Source organism: Astatotilapia calliptera, chromosome 12 (genome assembly GCF_964374335.1).
Source record: "Astatotilapia calliptera chromosome 12, fAstCal68.1, whole genome shotgun sequence".
In the NCBI taxonomy this organism is placed as follows: Eukaryota; Metazoa; Chordata; class Actinopteri; order Cichliformes; family Cichlidae; genus Astatotilapia; species Astatotilapia calliptera.
The window spans coordinates 31,266,358-31,286,706 of record NC_137433.1 but is presented as its reverse complement, the minus strand read 5'-3'; the positions used below and the strand labels follow the sequence as shown (position 1 = coordinate 31,286,706).

The 20,349-nt window shown below is 40.0% G+C and overlaps 2 protein-coding genes across 3 annotated transcripts; one reads left to right on the top strand and one right to left on the bottom strand.

Moving 5' to 3' along the window:
• Positions 1–257: 257 nt before the first annotated feature.
• Positions 258–11,086, bottom strand: ppef2a (protein phosphatase with EF-hand domain 2a). The gene is made up of 17 exons (XM_080309408.1): positions 10,948–11,086; positions 10,113–10,181; positions 8,855–8,982; positions 8,704–8,758; positions 8,440–8,615; positions 8,152–8,269; positions 7,814–7,860; positions 7,112–7,278; positions 6,982–7,018; positions 6,141–6,290; positions 5,711–6,049; positions 4,318–4,503; positions 4,013–4,155; positions 3,313–3,419; positions 2,454–2,620; positions 1,570–1,657; positions 258–654 (listed from the first exon to the last, which is right to left on the bottom strand). Exons 2-17 carry the CDS (start codon positions 10,171–10,173, stop codon positions 401–403), a joined length of 2,223 nt encoding a protein of 740 aa, XP_080165534.1. The 5' UTR covers positions 10,174–10,181; positions 10,948–11,086; the 3' UTR covers positions 258–400.
• A 927-nt stretch (positions 11,087–12,013) lies between these two features.
• On the top strand, positions 12,014–16,561 carry LOC113034419 (flavin reductase (NADPH)-like). Of its 2 annotated transcripts, none has more exons than XM_026188952.2 (5): positions 12,014–12,082; positions 14,861–15,028; positions 15,116–15,317; positions 15,609–15,773; positions 16,004–16,561. In XM_026188952.2, the coding sequence occupies exons 2-5, from the start codon at positions 14,894–14,896 to the stop codon at positions 16,159–16,161; spliced, it is 660 nt and encodes a 219-aa protein (XP_026044737.1). In that variant the 5' UTR covers positions 12,014–12,082; positions 14,861–14,893; the 3' UTR covers positions 16,162–16,561. The 2 variants fall into 2 exon arrangements, with proteins under 2 accessions (XP_026044737.1, XP_026044738.1); XM_026188953.2 differs by lacking the exon at positions 12,014–12,082 and adding an exon at positions 14,550–14,603.
• The last annotated feature ends 3,788 nt before the right edge of the window (positions 16,562–20,349 follow it).

Sequence of the window (20,349 nt, the reverse complement as noted above, 5' to 3'; positions counted from 1 at the left end):
TGTGAGAATCTTTTTATGTTGACATGAGTCACATTTGAAGCTGTTAAACGTAAATTCAGTGAATATTAAATGCAAAAATCACCCATTTTTGCATTTAATTAAATTGTTATTTTCTATAAGATGCCTTTTGTTTTTCAGTTTTGGACTATTTTAGGAATATAAAGGAGACGTGAGTTGCTCAAGCTGCTGCGTTTTGCCCATACTTCCTCCGCTTCGAATGAGCATTCGCCGTCAAACACCCTGACCTCTAACCTCCTCCTAATCCCCTGTGATCCAGGCGGCTGTTGCTCAGCATCATCCTGCATCTTTATGTGCGTCATTAAAAGCAGCTTGCGTTGGCTGCAGCTCCCTCTCCTCCCCTCTGCTGGACGCCGAGCTATCTGTTTAACACGCTTTTTCATCAAATGTTGGGATCTCCCTCCAGCTTGGTGAGGTCGGAGGCCGTGCCCATGAACATGCTGCGTCCTCGTTCCAGCCGGCTCTTCTTGTCCGTGAGCCGAAAGGCCTCCATGAACTCGTCAATGTCTATGCTGCCGTCATGGTTGCTGTCAATTGTGACGGCCAGGTCGGAGATGGCCTCGTCGGTGATCTCCATTTTCAGGTAGACGCTCAGCAGCTTCCAGGTCTGACGGAAGTCCTGCATGCTGATGAACCCTGAGGTGGAGGAGAAGGAGGAGGAGATTAGAGGTTCAAAAAGGAGTAATAGGCAGAAACTGTTAAAGAAAAGTGTTGCTGTCTGTGTTTGCATGTGATCAGAGAGGCGGGATGAAAAGACTAGTAGATCAGTGGGTTAGTCATCGTTAGGAATCAGGCGACTGTAACCTCCTGCTGCCTGTTTCGCACGCTACAGGTGGATTAACAGAGGCTAAGCTCAGCAGACGTCTCCCACAGACACATCAGAGCCCTGACACACTTTACTCCGTCTCTCAATCATCTATGTAGATTATAAAAGTTAAGTAATTCCTTTTTCCTTTGGCAGCAGTTAAAAATTAAGTTAAACATAACTAATATATAACAAATAAATCAAGAGAAAAGTGTGCAGAGTAAATATGACAAAACAATTATCTCAATAAGGTAAAAATCCAAAGCCACAATACATACAGAGACATTTTAGTTATTTAATGAAGAAAAGTATTTCTTTCATGTCTTTTGAAATTAAATCTGGCACCTGTTATATATTAATATTAGGCACATATTACTATGTAATTAGTAAATTAAATGTTTTAAGGCAAAAACTGACATTTAATTGAAGTTATATAATCACTATATTTCTGACTGAGTGCATTTGGTTGCAGCTCAGGAGGTAGAGTAGGTCATCTACTAATCAGAAAGTTGGTGGGTTGATCACTGGCTGCTCCAGTCTGCTTGCCAAATATCCTTGGGCGAGATACAAACCCCAAGTTGCTCATCCATTGGAGTGTGAATGTGTGTGATAGAAAGGACTTAAACATGTATTTTTTCTCTGTGCTGTTACTTGGGAATGATGCAAAACTGAGCAATCTAAGGGTAATATATTCCATTAGCAGATTTGCTTCTGCATCGAACAGCAATAAACAGTGGGTGTTTTACCTGAGTTGTCCGTGTCTACAATCCTGAAGATTGTCTCCAAAGTGGAACGGTGGCGATACAACGTTTCCAGCAGACTCTGGTCAATATGCTGCAAAGACCAAAAGAAGAAAGTCTCATATTCATAAAACAACACAAATAAAGTACAAAAAGGAACATCTGCAGCATTCTGGTGATATTTTATATGCAGCATCTTTCAGATTGGTCAGAAAAATAATGTTGTTTAAGCAGCAAAACTCTGTTTGAATACAACCTGGCAACTGAAAAGATTTATTCCCACGCAGATGTTAATTTTAGGATTCTGGTAAAGATGTTCTTAGTCATCTTTAGGGAGGTTTTCACCTTTTCCCAAAAGGCAAAACAAAAACAAAGGTCAATCCTAGAGTGTTCTGAAAGAGGTCACGTTACTTAATTGACTTCTGACATTTATTGTCTCAAGTTGGTGTCAAGGGGCGTCTCATTTCCCTATTTTGTCCATCCTCGCCTCCCCTGTTTTCCTGCCTGTGACCTGGAAATCTATCTCACTGTGCCATCTTGAAGCAACTCATTCCTAACTCATTCTACTTGGGTAGACAGGAAGGTTACAAGGAAACCTGTAATCGATGATACACAGGTGTATCCTTTACAAATAATTTAAGTCAACAACACATGACAGCAGCATGACGCCACGGAATACACACCGTGCCAGGAAAAGGACACAAATCAATGTTCCTTTGTATCCATTTAACCAATTTCAAGGGTGGAAGGGCAATTTATCTTTTCTACTTCTCTACAACTCCCTGAATCTCGGTATAAAGATCCCTTTTCTAAAGTTTCTCCATATTACATTATTGCATTTTCATGTAAACATTGCTACATCAGCTAAGACAGAGCCGGTGAGTTCTTACATCTGTTTTGGATCCTGTGATGGCAAGCTCGTTGAACCACTCGTAGTAGTCTATCGTGCCTTCGCTGTTCTTGCAGGTGACCAGCTGAGAGCGAAGCATCCTCCAGGGCAGATCCAGATGCATCACACTCTCCACTGCAGAGGCCCAGTCGTTCAGAGACAGCAGACCTAATAGAGGTGAAAGGTCATACTAATTATAAGAGCGCAAAGCTCTAATCCAAGTTTGATCACTGTCTACCTTGTCTAGATTATATCTAAGAAGTATTTTGCCACACAGTTTGAAAACATTCACACTAAAATATTATACTTTGTTATTTTGTGACACATTAAAGCCCAGAAAATGTAAACAGCAGGCTTTTTCTCTGCATCAGGAAGACTGTGAGAGCTAACCAAAAGCTAACTCAGTTCTGTTTTCAAGTTTTTCCAATTCTGTGTGTAAAATAATTAATAAACTACCTTTACTTGTAGGCTGTGTTTCAAAGAGAATCAAATGTTTGCTTATCCAAAAATATGTTGAAAAGTCCAACAACATCCATCCAAGTACCCTTTTTTTCACACTATTTTGTGTTAGGCAAAGCTGTTTGTCTATTGTAAGTGAAATTAAATCCCTGAAACAGAAGTTTCTGTGAAACTCTGAAATCTTCTGAGCTAGACTTTCACCCAGCCCACACGTTGTTTTCATCCTGCACGGGGATCATTATGTTCCACACAAACACAAAGGTGTGGGCTCATATTTCTTTCCAGCAAGTGAATATCTCTTGAGAACTACATGGGAAAAAAAGAAGGAAAGATCTGCAACAAAAAGTAAAGACTGATCTGATGAGGAATGAATCAGTTTATGAAACTCAAACTACACACACCTTTGTTCTCACTGTCAAACTTTCTGAAGGCACAGAGGAGGTCAGACTTGTGCGCAAACAGCTGCTCCCTCAGGACTCTGAGAGCTGAGCGCTCGGTTCGCCCAACACTGCAGGTGACGAACGGCAAACACAACAGCGTGGCAAACAATGGTTATCAAAGAAAGAGGCAAAAACGGTTTCTCATCAACGTCAGAAACATTTCAGGTGCTTAATTTGTGAATTTTTAAAGTTAATAATGTAGATAAGCTGTGTAGACATGCGGAAACCACTAGTTTCATAAAGCTTCCTTATTGTCTGTTTAAAGGGAGCCTATTGTACTTCCCCTTATTATCTGGCCTGTGTATTCTGTTATAATGGATGCTAGTCATATTAAATGTGGCCAAAGTCTGACATTAGAAAGTTAGTGTATCTCAGGCTTCAGTCTGCTTTAACGGGTCCATAGCAAACAGTTTTTTCTACTCTCTCTACTCTTGGCTCTGGCACACATCTCTGACTGTGGACAGAGGTCTGAAGGTCTGCTTCAGACTATGGATGAACTGAGGTTCTGCACCAAGGCCCTGCATAATCAATATAAGGATTATTTTGATCAGTGAATTATGCAAAGCTACTCTAGCCTTTTAAGACTAAACCAAGTTTGAATTAAGTGAAGAGATGATCTGATAATGAAGAATTTATCTAATGAAGTGAGTGTTAGTAGTACCTCTGTCTCACAGTGAGCTCTCTCGTCATGCTGCTGGCCTGATATTGAATCAAATAAGGCACAAGGTCAGGGCCCAGCTTCACGTAAGCCCCCCTATTGCTCCCCACGTCATAGTAATTGGAGGCAGAGAACAGAGTGAGGACCTGGGTGAATGAAAGAAAGGACAAACCTGTCACTGAAGAGGAAGGAAACACTGATGCTGATCAGGGGAGAGGTTTATGGTACATATGATACTTTAGAGTGAGGCTGATTTTGGTTTTAAAGTACTGAATTTAGACAGCGAGCTGTAGGATTACTGAGCTGACCTTACGGTTGTGGCAGAACTCATAGCCCTCCTGTTTGCACTCATGGGAGCGAATGATGAGCTGCAGATTGTGTCTGTTCAGGAAGTCCTCGGTGACATCAGGGCCCCAGTAGCAGCCTCCACCCCTCACCTCGTTGGGTATGCATCCATCCTGAGTCATCGGGTCACTCCACAGCAGGTCCAGGATCTGGTAGGACAAAGAACTCAAAGTCTTAAAGTTTCTCTACTATATTTAATAACCATTTCTAGCATTGGTGCGTAGTCCAACTTTACTGTCTGCTATTCAGTAAAAGATAAACATTAAATAAGATAAAAAATAAAACAGAAGAGTCAGAAAAAAACCTGTGGAAACACCAGCTGGGGAAAAAGCTAGCCAGTTTTTAAGAGTAGACTGAAGTCAGAGCAGAGAGATTAGTGACATGGGGGATTACAGCCTCTGAAGTCTTACGCAGGCAACACACAGCACCTCCTGTTAGGTGAGCGTTGATTACTGTCTGTTTGTCTTTCAGGCTATAACTTGAGCAGGAGTGAGGTGAAAGGTCACGACTTCTGACAAATAGTAAGTCAGTATAAAAATATGTGAAGAGTGTGAGTTTGTGGTCAGGTTAGACTGGTGGGAATTTATTTCATTGTTTAATATACATGGGAGTAAAACTACTAAAATCTTACTACAATTTGTCACAGTTACATGCTTCACATCATACGAATTGTAATATTAGACAAAGGCAACAAGAGTAAATAGAGTAATATTTATTAAGGAAAAAAAAAAGCTATCCAAACCTACCAACCTAACATGAAAAAGTAGTTGTCCCCTAAATCTAATCTAATCTAACGTCCTCACCAGCATGACCTGCAATCAAGGAAACAAGTTTTTCAGATTGCTGTGGAGGAATTTTGGCCCACTCTTCTTTGCAGAATTTTTGAAATTCTGCCAAATTGGAAAGTTTAAGGCTATGCCAAAGCATTTCAATGTAAGTCCAGACTTTGACGAGGCCACTCTAAAACCTTCATTTTGGCAGTAATGAGGCCTGAGTGTGGCTAGTGAATGTGAAAAATGTGGTTAATCACAGTTACTTCATGATTTAATCAGGGTGGGAGTCTGGTAGATTTGGTTAGCTTTTTCTCTTCCCATCATCATTTTAAAAAAGACATATTTTTATTAAATTGTTTGTTAAAAGAATTTGAAGCATGCACATGTGAGAAATACACAAAGAAAGTGGATTTTGTAGTGGATTGTTTTTTTCCCCCTGTTTCAGCTGTCTCCCGTTAAACATCTGGCTTGTTTACATTTTTCTAGTTTGGGAATAATAAAACTGATTTCGTTCTAACACCGACACAAAAGACTCATTGTTTACTTAGCAGCTTCTAAGAAAACATCTCTGCTCCATACTCGCCTGTTTCCACTCATCCACGGTGTTGTCACTGCTGACAGAGTCGGTGGACAAACACAGAGATTCTTGCTCCGGTTTGTTGATCTGGGCGTTCAGAGTTGGCTCTTCCCTCCTGCTGAGCTCCAGCTGGTTCTCCATGTTCACTCTGATCCGATCCGAGAAGTCCTGCAGCGAACGATTTTGGAAGCAATATCGGGTTCCCATGGGTTTGGGATACGTGAAAGAGGCCCGGCGCTGGAAGACCCTGCTGATGGCTGCGGTGTCCACATCTGCGTCCGAGTCGATGGATATTCCCGCCAAGCTGTGGTGTCTCTTCTTCGGAGGTCTCAGAGCCGAGATGTACTGAAGGAAAACAGGAAAACACAGATTACACACATTGCAAGGATAGTGATGAGTAAATAACAGCTTTACTCATCACATGCTGGTTCCTCACAATGTGTCTGTCAACTCTGGCGAGGACGCCGAGGTCCGTGGAGTCAGAGATCCCCCCGTGGAGGACCAGCACCTTCTGGTCGATCACTGTTGCTAATGGCAACCAGCTGAAAATCTTCTGCAGCAGCTTCAGGATCCTCTTCCCGTGCATCTGATGTAAAACACAATCAGCAAAAGTTACTCAGTTAGTGCTTTTTTATTTCTCTCCTTTGTTTTTGCTCTCCTTGCAGACAGAAAGTCAGTTTGCTAAGCGGTAACATGTTTGTGAAGAGTTTATAAAGTTACATTAACAAGGAGATGCTTAAAAATAATGAAATTTTCAGTTTTAGTTTACAAAAATTAAACTCCATTTGTTGATAAGATTGAATGAACCCACAGTATCTGTCTAACTTTAGCATCAAATCACAACCTTAATCATCTCAAAGTGCTTTATATATAGAAACCCAACCATCTACCGTTGGTTAATCCACCTGCAACTGGGAACAGTGGGAACAAAGAACCCTTAGACAAAACTAGTTTATTTCTGTGTGTGACTGAGATGTTGCACTGTAACTTAAGACAGCATGCAGTAAGGAAACCTCTGTTTTGTTTTTGTATTCCTTCTGTCAGTCTTTGGACCAGCTCAGTCCCCCTGACTCAACAGAGACCAGATGTCACCTTCTTTAATGACCGTAAATCCTCTTAGCAACGTGGAGGAGTGACTGGTCTTATGTACATAAGACACTGGTTTAGATTGAGCTTTCCTGGGAAGGCATGGGTAAAGGTAACCACGTAAGTTTTGATTTGCTGCTGCCTAGAAAAGCAGCGATAAGGAGGTGCAGGTTTGCATGAGATGAACCTACCTTGTACTTATTCAACACCTCCTTGGTGAAGCCGTACCTAAACCATCCAGAGGAGTAAAGAAATAAAAGTTTGAATGACAACAGATGAATTTGTGTATACATACACGTGGTGTATGTTTATTAATTTCACCTGAGGTTGACTATGTGGTCCTCGTGGTTTCCTCTGTTCAGGTAGACATTACTTGGGTAAACGAGCAGGAATGCAAACAAGATGAGGAGGATCTCAATAGAGTCCCTGCCTCTGTCCACAAAGTCTCCATTAAACACATAGGGCTTCTCTAAGGACGGCATGCCGTTCTGTCACGTAAACAAGATCGAAGGAGTGCACAGTTAAAGGGACAAGCCGCAGTTTAAGTGTAAACAAATCAACCACATACAAACAAACCAAACAGTAGATTAAACCACTGATGCAAAAAAAGCTGCAGGTAAACTGAAACTAAAACCACCTGATTAACTGACAAAGAAGTTAATCAAAGAAGCACATCAAATACTCTGATTACAGCACCTCAATGCAAAACATGAAAATCATTAGATTCTCAGGAGTTTAAAATTATATATATTAATCTTTTTTAAATTATTTAACTACACAAAAACATTTTTTAAGGACATTTTTGGAAAATTATCCTTAAATTATCTTGAACATATGTAGCAGGTTTGAAGATGAAGCAGTGATAGCAATGAAAATGATGAATTTTTATTGATTTTAATAATCGTGATTTGTAAATTCCATTTTTTAAAATGGTATCTAAAGCTCATCAGATGAAAAAAATCATTATTCTGGGTTCAAAGATGGGATTAATTCAGCACATTCAAAATGTTTAAGTTTTCATACCTTATAGAAAATCAGCAGCAGGTCTTCCAGCTGTCCGTGCAAATCACCTGTAACAACAGGACAGAAGGGGCTGGCTTAAAAATGACTGGAATTTACAGCACACTTAATTTGTATCTATACTTTAATTTAAATTCTGCAACTTTAATGTTTCACTCTCTTCCACTATGAAACAATGGTTTCTGTTGGCCAGCAGAATTGACCAAAGTCCAGTTTCTTATAATAAAACAAGACTAACATTTTAACGCTTCTCTGATTTTTCATTGTCTTTACTAAATATTTCCAAATTTCATCAGTTCCATGTGCTTTACCACCACTATCAAAGAATATCTTTATCATACCACAAATCGTGATTTCTTTGCTGTGGCAGGTGGAGATACGGTTGATATTTGGCAACATGCGGAGCAGTTTCCACGTCTCCAAGAGGAGCTGAAGGACGTAGCGTGAGTGCAGCTGCTGCTGGGAGAGAAACGTGTTAGCAAGAAGGCCTCCAAAACAGAGAAAGCAAAGTCATAAGCATATAGGAAATAACTAGGACCACTGCAAATAAAGCTTTTTACATTACAATGCAGTCAATTAATGGCACGTGCTGAACTTGGATGTAGAACATTTTCTCCAAAAAGACCTACTTTCTTATTCCTGAAAGCCTCCACCAGACCGACTGCTTCCTCTACCGTCAGAGGAAAGGTGAGATGAGGTCCCGAGTAAATCTCCGGCACCTCGATGTTCTTGTAGCAGAAGTACCTCTCCCACTCTGCGTCCCGGCAGACCTCGTTCTCTCTGAAGATGTGCGAGATCAAATTTCCTGCAAGGTGGAGATGGTTCAAACTCAGAGATTTGATTTACAGAGGAAAAAAACAAAAACAAACTCAGAATAAATGCAGAAGTCTTACGTTCATTGCTCGATGGTGTGAAATTGTCCATGAGGTAGCCAAGGAAATTATAAAGCTGCACAGGAAAGAGACAAAAAGGTTGTAGTTTTTTTGTTAATTGCTTTTTATTAAACACTCAGGTCTCGACTGGTTTGTGGCAGCAGTTTCTCACCTTGATCTGGGCCTGCTCTCCAGAGTATTCGATGGACTGGAAGATGTTCCAGGTGTATCTCCGCCTCATCTCTGTGCGGGCGACGTACTGACGGTACCATCGCTGAATCAGGATGGCAGCTCTTATGGCTGAAACACAGAACACATGTGATCAAGAAAAACCTCACATTTTAATCATTTTTTTTCACATGCTACTATTGACACACACAGTATAAGAGGCGCTGCAACACAAAAATCTGCTGTTTTTAAAACCTTTTTAAAGCAAAGCAGGCAAAATTTCAAAACACTTTTGTATTATTAGACTTGACTACCAATTCTAAGACTTTTATTTCCTGATGTGCATTCAAGTTACAAGAGAAAGCTTTAAACTGACTTCTCAAATAGTGCTTGGAGGATAAACCAAGCGGCCAAACAAGGGTATTTATACTATAGCGGTACTATAGTGGATGTGGTGTCATCACCTTTAGATGGGGCTGAATTCAGCGCGTTAGATACCCAGAAAATGTCTCTTTCTGAATTAGTTTAACATTGAAAAAGGTTTAATTTTAACACAAGTTAGGATCTTTTTCTCCTCTGAAACAAATATTTTTCTTCCTAACTGTAACTAAGTATTGGCACCAAAACCCAACCAAATGTGAGTTAAAGCTGGAGTTATAGGTGTCCGATACCCTGTTCTTCCAATTATCTCAGATCCTTTTTTTTTTTTTTTTTACCTTGAAATACTCTTAAAGGACTTCAGGAACACTTTTATTTCCATTCAGATTGGAGGAACAAACAGTTTAGCTGGATAACTTGTTCCTAACTTCCCTGAACCAACACTTAGCAATGAATTTCTACAAGTAATCTAAGAGTAAAGTTACTGTTAAATTTTAAAAAAGGCATAGTGGCAGTTTTATATCTGTATGGTTGACTTTAAAACCATCATCAGAAACAGATACAGGTGTTTACTTTCTCCACTTTTCAATTAAAGCTACATCCTATCTGCAACTTTTAGTAAAAATATTTCCACCTTGACCCAGATACCAGAGGTCTGAGTTTATGTCCAACATCTGCCAAACAGAAACATCAACAAGACAAAAAAAGGTCAAGCAGATGTGGCTTACTTGTAACAGCTGCAGGCAGCAGAGAAAAAAGAAACACCAAAGGACAAACACAAAGACAACACGTAAGAGCCAGAATAAGGAAAAACAGGAAAGAGTAAAACTTTTGCAATCAGCGTGATTGGTCATCGACCATGTATGTCAGTGTATGCGTATCACCTCTTCCACTGGATGTGGTGTGTTTGTGGAGATGGTTAGACTTTGTGACGCCACATCCCATGACTGTTCCTGTTCAAAGGACCAATCAATCATCTCATCAGTGCAAAAGGATTCAGAGTACATTCGGGTAATTCATCTGCTAGATATAATACTTGAGCACATATTTACACGGGACTGCTTAAGTACTAAAGAGTTTTAGGCTTTGAAGCCACTACATTGTTCTCAGGCTGAGATAGAAGTTCATTACTCTGCTTCGTGCACGTTTTTTAATAGCTCTGCTTCTTCTTTTTTTAACTCTAAGGCACCCCTTCATTGACACTGAGAAATGCTGAGCATGGCTCAGAAGCAGCAGCAGTAGGCAGAGAGCTGGAGGACACTGAACTCGTTCGACTTTGTGGCCTTTTAATCTCATTATCCGCTGGTTGGCCTCAATCCTGCCACACAGGACTGTTTTGTCTGAATTCTACGAAGGGTTATGTAAAGCAATCTATGGAAAAAAGGAGGCAGAAATACCTTCACAGCTGGAAACCATTTGGCACAAATCAGCATTGAGAATTTGGAAAAAATCTAATAAAACAATGAGCATTGAATTCTGAATGGTTTGGTTTGTTTGATTATTTCATATTGTATCACATTTCAGGAACAAATTAAAGTCTTGTTCTATGCCAAACGTGGATACAAAATTTAGTAATATATGACCATAAGAAAAGAACCAAAACTGTGATGTTTAGCATCTTTTTTCCCAGTTTGAACCTGCTTTTTAGTTAGCTGCTGTAGAAATCCATCTATACAGACTTACTCAACTATTACATCTTGAAATCCGTTGCTTACTTACGCAGTCACCTTCTTTATCCAGTCACCACTTCCCAGGTTATTTGGCTGTCAGCTTTCAGTTCATTTGAGTGTTTAAAAAGCCCTTTGCTGTGTTGCATCCTTCACCAGAATAGCAGCAAGATGTCAGTTAGACCGGTCATTGTACAGAAGCTTCATGTATGAAGCAACCCCGACCATGCAGCTCTCCTGGAATGTGGCTGAAGCTGCTTTAGTCTTTAGTCCCTTGGTGTGATCACATAATCAAAGCACAAAGCCACAAGTGGATAATCTGATCTAATGACCTGATAGGTCCAAATGGGTCTTCATGTAGGGAGATGGAAAGGTTTCAGCGGTAAACATTGGTGGCAAGAGGAGACCAAGTCTGTGTTTACATGTGAGCACCTACTGATGATATGTCTGTAGATAAAAACAAATTCAAATATTCTTCACCATTGACTTGATTTTATTTTGGATTTCACTGACCGTTTTCTTGAATACTCAACCCCCAAGCGCAACAGTTTCTTCAACTCGGATCCTTTTTTTATGATCGCTAAAATTTTGGTGTGTGGGATGTTAAATTTTTTTTAAACCTTTGAAGTGGTGACAAAACATATCTCCAAAAGTTGATTCTGTTCATCTGGACGTAGCGTCATCACTTGGATGAGTGACGAAACGTTTCGTTTTACTTACCTGGATGATTGAGTATGCATCAAGAACATAAAGGCTAAATTTATACACCATCCATACCCAACGCATAGATTTAACCTAGAATAAATAGCATCAGCATAGAGCACCGAAGAATAAATTAGTTTTTCAAAAATCATTTCTGGTTCAAATTTCTGCTGACTTTATAGCTTTTGTTTTTCACAAGAAAATATCTTAAAGTCGAAGATGTTTGATTTGGGTTTTAAAAAACCAAGCAGACGTTACATTTTAGAAGTATTTACTGCGAAATTTGTACTTGTAGTCATTGGAAATATTTACACTAACTTTCTAACTATAACTTCGACATTAGCTTTGAGGGGGTCATGTTATCTCCCTCTATATAACGTCAAAACAAAACATTTAAATCTGGGTTGAGGATAAACAATTACAACGCAGCTGAACGCTTTCGCTCTTGAACGCCTCCCTCACGGGACGCTTTCATAATGACGCAGGTGAGTGAGGAGCTAAACGTCCTTTTCTGCATGCTGCATGACAACAGACTAATAATTTGGGTTAATTTGGCTCATGGTGTTTTGCGCTAAATCTTTTTCTTCTTTTTTTGCCTCTAAATGAATAAATGAAGAAAACAAAGACATAGCAAAAGCGGAAATGCAGCTACTGGTTTGTGTAACATTAGAGATCATAAAGGTTCAGGGTGGCAGTTATTCCCTGAGTTTCCGGTTTAATAGGCATTTAAAGACATTGAATACAAAAGCCCCGCAGTCCCAACATGTTTCTGAAAGTCACAGCCGCGTAGGCTGTTTCCCACTTTTTTTTTAGCTTTATGTAAGAGGTTATATTGCCCTGGTGCTATCAGCATGGTTGAGTCAAACATTAAAGAGTTTACAGCGTGTGGACTCTTAAAAAGTTAATCCACTGAAAAGGGCTTAAGAATAAAAGATCATAAAAGTAATCACGTGTCCCGATGTTTTTGGTAGTGTAGGTATCATTTTCTCAGCACCTGGATCGCTGTTTCTGTTGTAAGCGCCTTGAGGCGACGTTTGTTGTGATTTGGCGCTATATAAATAAAATTGAATTGAGTTGTTTGTGTCTTTGAAGACAAGGAAGCTTTTTATAACGCTGTATTGTTGTTAAGGGAGGTCAACATATCAGAATTTAATGTAGGAGCTGCTGTTTTTAGGATTGTTATTCAATTTTGGGCGTGTAGCATGATTTCATAATCCACTTCACTACTGAGCGACGGGACAAAGGCAAACTGTAGATGTGAGCTGATTAATGAACTTGTTAATTTAGCGGCATAGGGTTAAGGTGTTTAGCAGGAGAAGCAGTGCCCCACAGCGTCATTGCAGCTACTGCAGTGGGAAACTGTTGTGGTTTATGAAAAAATTACAAAGTGACTTTAGGACTCACACACAGGCAAAACTCTACAGGCTGTTCAGTCCATTAAGCCCAACCAGTCATGGCAGATGACCTGAGCCCTGTTCTGCTGGAAGTTTCTTCCTGTTAACAGGGAGTTTTTCGTTCCCACTGTCACCTACTGCTTCCTTAAAGGGTTTTTTTTAATTTATTTTTTTATTGCTGGGCTTTCCTGTCTGTTTCTCTTTCTCTCTATAGCCATTGTTTGGCTGTTTATATATTGATTGATTGATAATACTTTATTCATCCCAAGGGAAATTGTTTTAAAGGCTGCCAGGCGATCCAGCGCCATATGTCTGTGTTAACAAGCAGTTGGAGTGGTGTACATATTAAAGTCACTGATGAATGTTTATATAGAACAGTCACTACTGATATAAAACTGTTGAATGAGGGAAAATGGTAAAATTAGAGTCTGCATGGGTGGGTCGCCTGTTTGAGCTGCAGAGTTACACAACTGCAGAGAGGCTGTGGTCCTGATCAGTCCTACTGGAGGTAATTAATAATTGTAATGGTAATAATTAGAATATAAGAGTTACTGCAGGTGTGCTTCATGCAAAAAATGCACTCTCCATTTGGAGTCGCTCATATGGATCTTGCTGCTGCATGCTCGATAAAGATTTTTTTGACTTGCGACTCCTACAAAGGGTAAGCAATACACCAAAACTGGATTGCATTTGTACTGACCATTAATAGAGCCAAATGGCTGGTGTTTTTTAAAAAAAATTTTAAAGCTCTGTGAACAAATTTGTCATCTCCAGGTTTTTGTGGTGTTGATGCACTGGTGTTGGTATGAGTGTTACTTACAGTAAAATTGATGTGGACACAGTTAAAGCTAGATCACTAGATGTCTCATACCACTAACAACACATAAGCACGGGATGTAACCTAACCCCTAAAGCTCTGTGTTGTGGCCACCAGTTAAATCTTTTTTCTTTTAAATACTTCTACTTAATTTCTGAGAGAATCCAGTTATTCCATCATTTTGGGATGCCACGTGGCTTTAAAACTGAAATCACTTTTAAGCCTCAGCCTCAGGTGCAGTTATAAAAGTTGAATTCTTGAGTACAGTTCTGTTTTGTAATTGTCTCTAATGTTAAAAACCAAAGAACTAATTCTTAGTGGCAGCGGCATGGTGTTTGACGTCACCATTACCCACAAATGAAAGGACTGCCAACAATCTGAGGACAGACGGTTCACTGCAAAAATGCCTGTGTTGTCCGCAAACAGTGCTCATTTAACATAGCTTCAAGGAATCAGCTCAGAGATGCTTGTCATGATCTTCTAAACAACATCAGTTGAAATTCAGTCAACAATATTGGCTTAGTTTCTGCAGCGAGCATCTGACCAACAACCTCATCATCATCCTCTGCAGTGGAGATGATCCATTTACCCCAGTCTGGATAAAACAAAGGGAACCAATGTGCAGTTTTGTTTGACTGATAGAATGAAAGTTTTCATCTCTCTTCATCATCATATCATCGTTTTCATCCAACCAGATTTAATAATTTTTAAAAATTATGCTTTCTTTTCTTTCTCACACACATCCATGTTTCCAGGCTGGAGATGTGATTTCACAATCTTCTGCTCTGACTTCAGGTGCCAGATTGTCTTTACTGCACATTCATTTTAGCTCTTAAGAGATCAAGAATTGTAGTAATTCATTCATTCATTCATTTTTTGGGGGGTTAGTGATGCACAAGGACAAGCTGTTACATGACAAACCTAAATTTCTCTGAAAGGACATTTTTATTGCACGATAAAAGTAGTTTTATTATGCTTGTGAAAGGGGGAGGGAACTTCAGTGCTGTTAGTTTGAGCGATCAGAGCGTTCACAACGTTGTGTTCTGCTTTAGTTGCAGTCTTGACTTGGCTCCAAGCGTTAGAGGATGAAGATCGCTGTGGTGGGAGCCACTGGGCAGACTGGACAGTATCTGGTCAACCAGGCCCTGCTGCAAGGCCACGTGGTCACAGCCCTCGTCAGGAACCCGGGGAAGCTCACCGTGACTCATGAGAATCTCAAGGCAATTATCTGTTTTAAGCTCTGTTACGTGCAATCAACAAAAGTAATCATGCACATTTTAACAGTCAGTCTTGTAACTGTTTTCCAGGTGGTGACGGCTGATATTTTCTCGGCAGACAGTATGAAGACTCATTTCAAAGACCAGGATGTTGTCATGTCCTGCCTCGGCTTCCCAGCCTCCTTCTTCACCGGGGTGACAGGCTACACTCGGTCCATGACTGCTATGGTCAGTGCGATGCAAGAGACCCAGGTGAACAGGATCATCACCATGACCTCCTGGTACACAGAGCGTAAGTGCATCACACAGATGTGGCCCTTTAGATTTGTTTTTTAATGTAACTGATATTTCTGAACTTGCTTTCCCAAAATGTGAAGGACAGGTGTCAAGGTTTGGCTTTGAGTCAAATGATTAAAAGCTTCTTTTTTAGCTGATTTATGAACATAGGCTACGTTGAGTCATGAGCCTGAACTGAATATGTCACTAAGAAAACGGATGGAGGCACTTTCAAAAACTTGGGCTTTGAAGGTTATTTGGCTTTTGTGGCTCAGGCTGTTCACTGTTATTGATTTACTTTTTTCAGCAAACTCTGGAACTCAGTCATCATACCTGATCAGATTCCTCCTGCTGCCATTAATCCGAAGTGTCCTCAGCAACATGTATGAGATGGAGCAGCTTCTGCAGAAGACGGAGGACATCAACTGGACTGTGGTGCGTCCACCTGGCCTCAAGAACCTTCCGGCCACAGGTAAAAGCAGACGGATTGCATCATGGGTAGGGGGTGTCAACCGAGAATGGCAGAGCTTAATTCAGTGGAAGCTTTCTGACTTAGTGGGATCTATTTTGCCTTAGTGCATAGTCTCACTTTGCTTTGTATAATTTCTCTGAGATCAGCAAATCATGGAGTTCAAGCATGTAACTGGACAAACTGTTAGGTTTTTTACTATCTGGCTGTTGTATTCTTTTTGCCCTTTACAGCTCAAGAGTTTCTAACCCATGAGGGATACTTTGTGCCTGACAACAATGGTCAACCTCCAGGCAGCGCAGTAGGAAGAGGAGACGTGGCTCGCTTCATGCTCTCTCTGCTCAACAGCAACGCCTGGGTCAAGAAGGGAGTCGCCATCACTACTAAATAACAAAGAAGAAGCCAGGCTCTGTGCTCCAACATATTGGCTGTATCCATGCAGGGAGACATTTTTCGGGGATATTAATCTTGCAATATTTACAGTGAAGCATTCAGCGTCTGGTGCATTAAATAATTAAAGTTGTAGTCCTCAGTTTTTTAATGCAGTTGAATCTATTGTTTTGTATTTGCGTTTTACAAATTTAGTGCTTTTATTCAGTCATATAAAGCAACGATCTATAGGCACAACTCTTAATGAAGCTTTGCTTCATAAGATGGGAGTATGTTTATAGTTTATGTGGGTAAAGTATCGTGATTGATTTCTCCTATAATCAAACAGCACTATGTTTACAGCTTGGCTTAAACTTAGCTTTAATAAAATAGCAAGTCCCCCTGAAATCTAGTAAGAACAACCCATCTGAAATTGTTTTTTTTTAAGCCTCCAAGCATGGCAATGTATCCATTGTAAACACAGCCAGAGCTATCTTCATGGTGAGATTCCGCTGAAGCTGGAATAACTGGTCTAACTGGGGTGAAGTGCCTATTAGGAAAAAAGTTGCTAGTAGAAATAACTGTCTAACTGATCAATGTTATTTTATTTACTTTTTTTAAAAAAAAGTGTGTGTGTGTGTGTGTGTGTGTGTGTGTGTGTGTGTGTGTGTGTGTGTGTGTGTGTGTGCGCGCGTGCGTGCGTGCGTGTGTGTGTGTGTGTGTGAAAACCAGTGACTAACTGTGAGTGCCTTCCCATGCATATTGCACTGTCAGACACATGATGGCAGTGCTGTGCCACATCTAGTAGTTTTAAGTAAAGCAAAGTTACTTGACTCTTACAGGTCGTGTCCATAAAAAAAAAAAAAGTAATGACAGGTTATCACCAAGTGCTCTGCATGTGTTAAAAAAAAGAAAGAAAAAAAAGTACTGTACAAGTTGTGTGAAATGAACAGTTCTGAAAAGGGTGAAGGAATATTTGTGCTAGAAGTTCAAATACAAGGAGCAAATTTAGGAAATATCAGGTTAAATGAAATCCTGAGTCGAGAATTCTTATCAGAGAAAATTATTTGTTGCTTGTATGAGTTTTAGTTGCAGAGTCGCACCCAGCGTCGTGTTTTTGAAGAAGTTGATTCCAGCGAAAGTTTTCACTACTGCTTTTTTTTTTTTTTTTAAGTGAGGATGTGGCTGTGAGCTGTATGCAGGAGTAAGAGAGTGTTTCATATTCGGCCACTCACATGAGGTGGGGGGTTTTTTTGTTTTGTTTTTTTTACCTGCTTACATAAAAGCAAACTGGCAAGTTACCAGAAACCTTAAGGAAAAGAATTCCAGAGTTTCCAACCCAGTCACAAGCAATCGTTCAAATGCTTTTCATAGCTAAGCACCTGGTCCAGAATCCAGACACACCTTCTCACTCTGGTGGTTACTGTATCTTGTCCAGGCACACTTTCACATGTAGACCGGACCCACTCTACTTACCGAAGTAGAAAAAGAAAAGCCTCACTTCATTTTTTTGTTTTTGAATGATGATATAACTTCCCAGTGTCAAGTTCGTGTTAAGGTTTGTTTTTCATTTTCACATTTACCTATTAAAAGTAATTATTAACACAGTTTGACTACAATGTAAAAAAAAAAAAGTAAAGAGATGTAAACCTTCTCTGTGGTATTACTCTTTTCCTCCCATCTGGCAGCTCCATCCTCAACATCCTTTGTCCAGTCTATCCACCATCGCTCCTCTCCAGATGTCTGAATCACTGACTCCACAGTCATTGGTTCTAACCATCAATCTCTTTTCAAACAACTCAACCTGAGCTGTTTCTCTGATATACTTATTTCTAATCTTGTCCATTGTGGTCACTCTCAACAAAAGCAAGAATCTTAGCATCTTCAACTATGTAAATTCACATGAGTAAAAACCTTCCTCTTGCAGATAAAAAACAAAACAGTTATCAGTACTGGAGACTGCGTTGCTGATTCAGCTGATAAATGAAAAAAACTGAGTCAGTTTGGCTCTGACTCTGTGAGAGGACGCAGATGAGGATGACATCAGCTGTTTTAATCAGATGCCACATAAAGAAAAAGGATTACATGCTCAATGTTCTAAAGCAGGGGTGGGGTAACTCAAGGGCTGGTGTCCTGCAGGTTTTAGATGTGTCCTTGATCCAACACAGCTCCTCCTCAGCATGTCTCAGTTCTCCAGAGGCCTGGTAATGAACTAATCATTTTATTCAGGTGTGTTGACCCAAGGTGATGTCTAAAACCTGCAGGACACAGGCCCTCGAGGCCTGGAGGTCACCCACCCCTCTTCCAAAGTAATATGACAGCTGATGGTTCCTGCAGTAAAATGTTTGTATACATTGCTTTTCTGCTGCTTTCGTCCACTTACATGCCAGCTTAGTGATTATTTATTTCCAAATTTTTATTAGAATTATCACGTGTTTAAAGATAAAGAAACTTGTTTAATTTTGGTAACTGCAGCTTGACCCTTACACTTGTGAACATGTCACATAAAATTTTTTTTCGTGGATCAGTCAAGCTCTGCTGGAGCACCTCTGTTCATTCACAAGTGAGAGAGAGAGAGAGAGAGAGACAGTGGAAAACATCTTTCACAGAACATTGTGTTAGAGATCATGATAACAAACCTGTATTCTGCTTTCTGTTCCGTGACAGAGTAAGGCATGCTGTATCATGTGTAGGCGATCTGATATTATCGTACCCTATTTCTGTAGTGAACATGAAACCACATTCCAGTACAAAAAAGTTGAGTGGACAAACAATGCAGGAGGATAAGATGTAAATTTTCTGCTCAGTTGAACAGACTGTCTCTGGCCAAAATGCCATCTTTATCTGAAACAAGTTTATCCAAGGATGTAATCTGATTTGTCGGAAAGTGGAAAAGCAGGCATATTATTCCAGTTTATCCTAAAGACACCTCTGTGTGCAGTTGACATGTGATCTACCATGCAAGTCCTGAAATTAGGCCAAGCTAAATGTAGCTTGTGTTTTTCCCATGCTTTAGGTGTTGCCTCTGGCTTTGTTGCCTGCAATTGTGCACAGTCTCGCTACTCATGCACTTAAAAGCGCAATACAAATACAGGCCATTTACCATTTAAATATCCCTAATCTAGCTGGATCTTTTTGGTAATGAGGTTGTCCACACTTAAAGACTTAAACTGGAGCCTGGGAAGCTTTTCCTTATTCGTGTCCAAGAAGTTTTTTTGTTTGTTTGTTTCTTTTTTAGAAGAGCTGAGAAATGTATAGTCATTATTGCATTATTGGCTCAGTGCTAAACTGACAGCTTCACAGCTCCCCGAGTCTTCAGTTGCTCCAAAACACAACAGGTGGGGTAAGAGAAAGAAATGATATTTCTCCCATACTGGCTTCTCATCACTGGATCTGCCGCACCTTCCTGAGCCTGGTTCTGCCTGAGCTTTCTTCCTGTTAAAAGGGAGTTTTTCCTTTCCACTGTCGCCAAAGTGCTTGCTCATGGGAGGTTGTCCCATTGTTGGGATTTCTCTGTATTATTCCAGGTCTTTGCCTTACAATAGTAAGTGCCTTGAGGCAACTATTGTTGTGATTTGGCGCTAAGTAAATAAAATTGAATTGAACTCTTTTCCTCACATATAAAGTCTTAAATAATCAGGTCCCATCATATCTTAAAGACCTTAAGATATCATAATTTCTGCATTTATTCAGGTCTGGATCAGGCAACCCTGAGCCAGGTTATGCTGCTACAGGCTCAGGCTGATGAAGGATGCAGGGACCTGCGGAGCCTGGTTCTGCTGGAGGCCTCTTCCTGTTAAAGTGAAGTTCTTTTCGCTTTAGTAAGACTTTTACTAATGAAATTGAAGGTCTGTATCCTTGAACTTCAGGCACTGAAGCCTTATAATGCATATACATACCTTTTAGTGAAACAATAGGCCATATACATTTTAAATATAGGACACAGACACATTTTTTAATTACAGTTTGGTCATTTTTAATTGACTATCATAGAATGATAAAAGAACCCACCCACCACTTTAATCACACTCTAGATCTTGTTTTAACATATGGCATAGAAACTGAACATTTAACAGTGTTTCCTGAAAACCCTCTCCTGTCTGATCATTTCCTGATAACATTTAAATTTACAATAATTGATTACACAGCAGTGGTGAGTAGACTTCATCACAGTAGATGTCTTTCTGAAAGCGCTGTAGCTAAGTTTAAG

What these genes read in the sequence shown, in the direction of transcription:
- LOC113034419 (XM_026188952.2), top strand. Translation starts at nt 14,894, where the DNA reads ATGAAGATCGCTGTGGTGGGAGCCACTGGGCAGACTGGACAGTATCTG. An exon ending in TGACTCATGAGAATCTCAAG is followed by an intron (nt 15,029 to 15,115) that starts GCAATTATCTGT and finishes ACTGTTTTCCAG; the next exon opens with GTGGTGACGGCTGATATTTT. An exon ending in CAAGAACCTTCCGGCCACAG is followed by an intron (nt 15,774 to 16,003) that starts GTAAAAGCAGAC and finishes TGCCCTTTACAG; the next exon opens with CTCAAGAGTTTCTAACCCAT.
- ppef2a (XM_080309408.1), bottom strand. Translation starts at nt 10,173, where the DNA reads ATGGGATGTGGCGTCACAAAGTCTAACCATCTCCACAAACACACCACA. An exon ending in TGCTGCTGATTTTCTATAAG is followed by an intron (nt 7,279 to 7,813) that starts GTATGAAAACTT and finishes TTTACGTGACAG; the next exon opens with AACGGCATGCCGTCCTTAGA. An exon ending in TCACAGGATCCAAAACAGAT is followed by an intron (nt 1,658 to 2,453) that starts GTAAGAACTCAC and finishes TGGTCTTTGCAG; the next exon opens with CATATTGACCAGAGTCTGCT.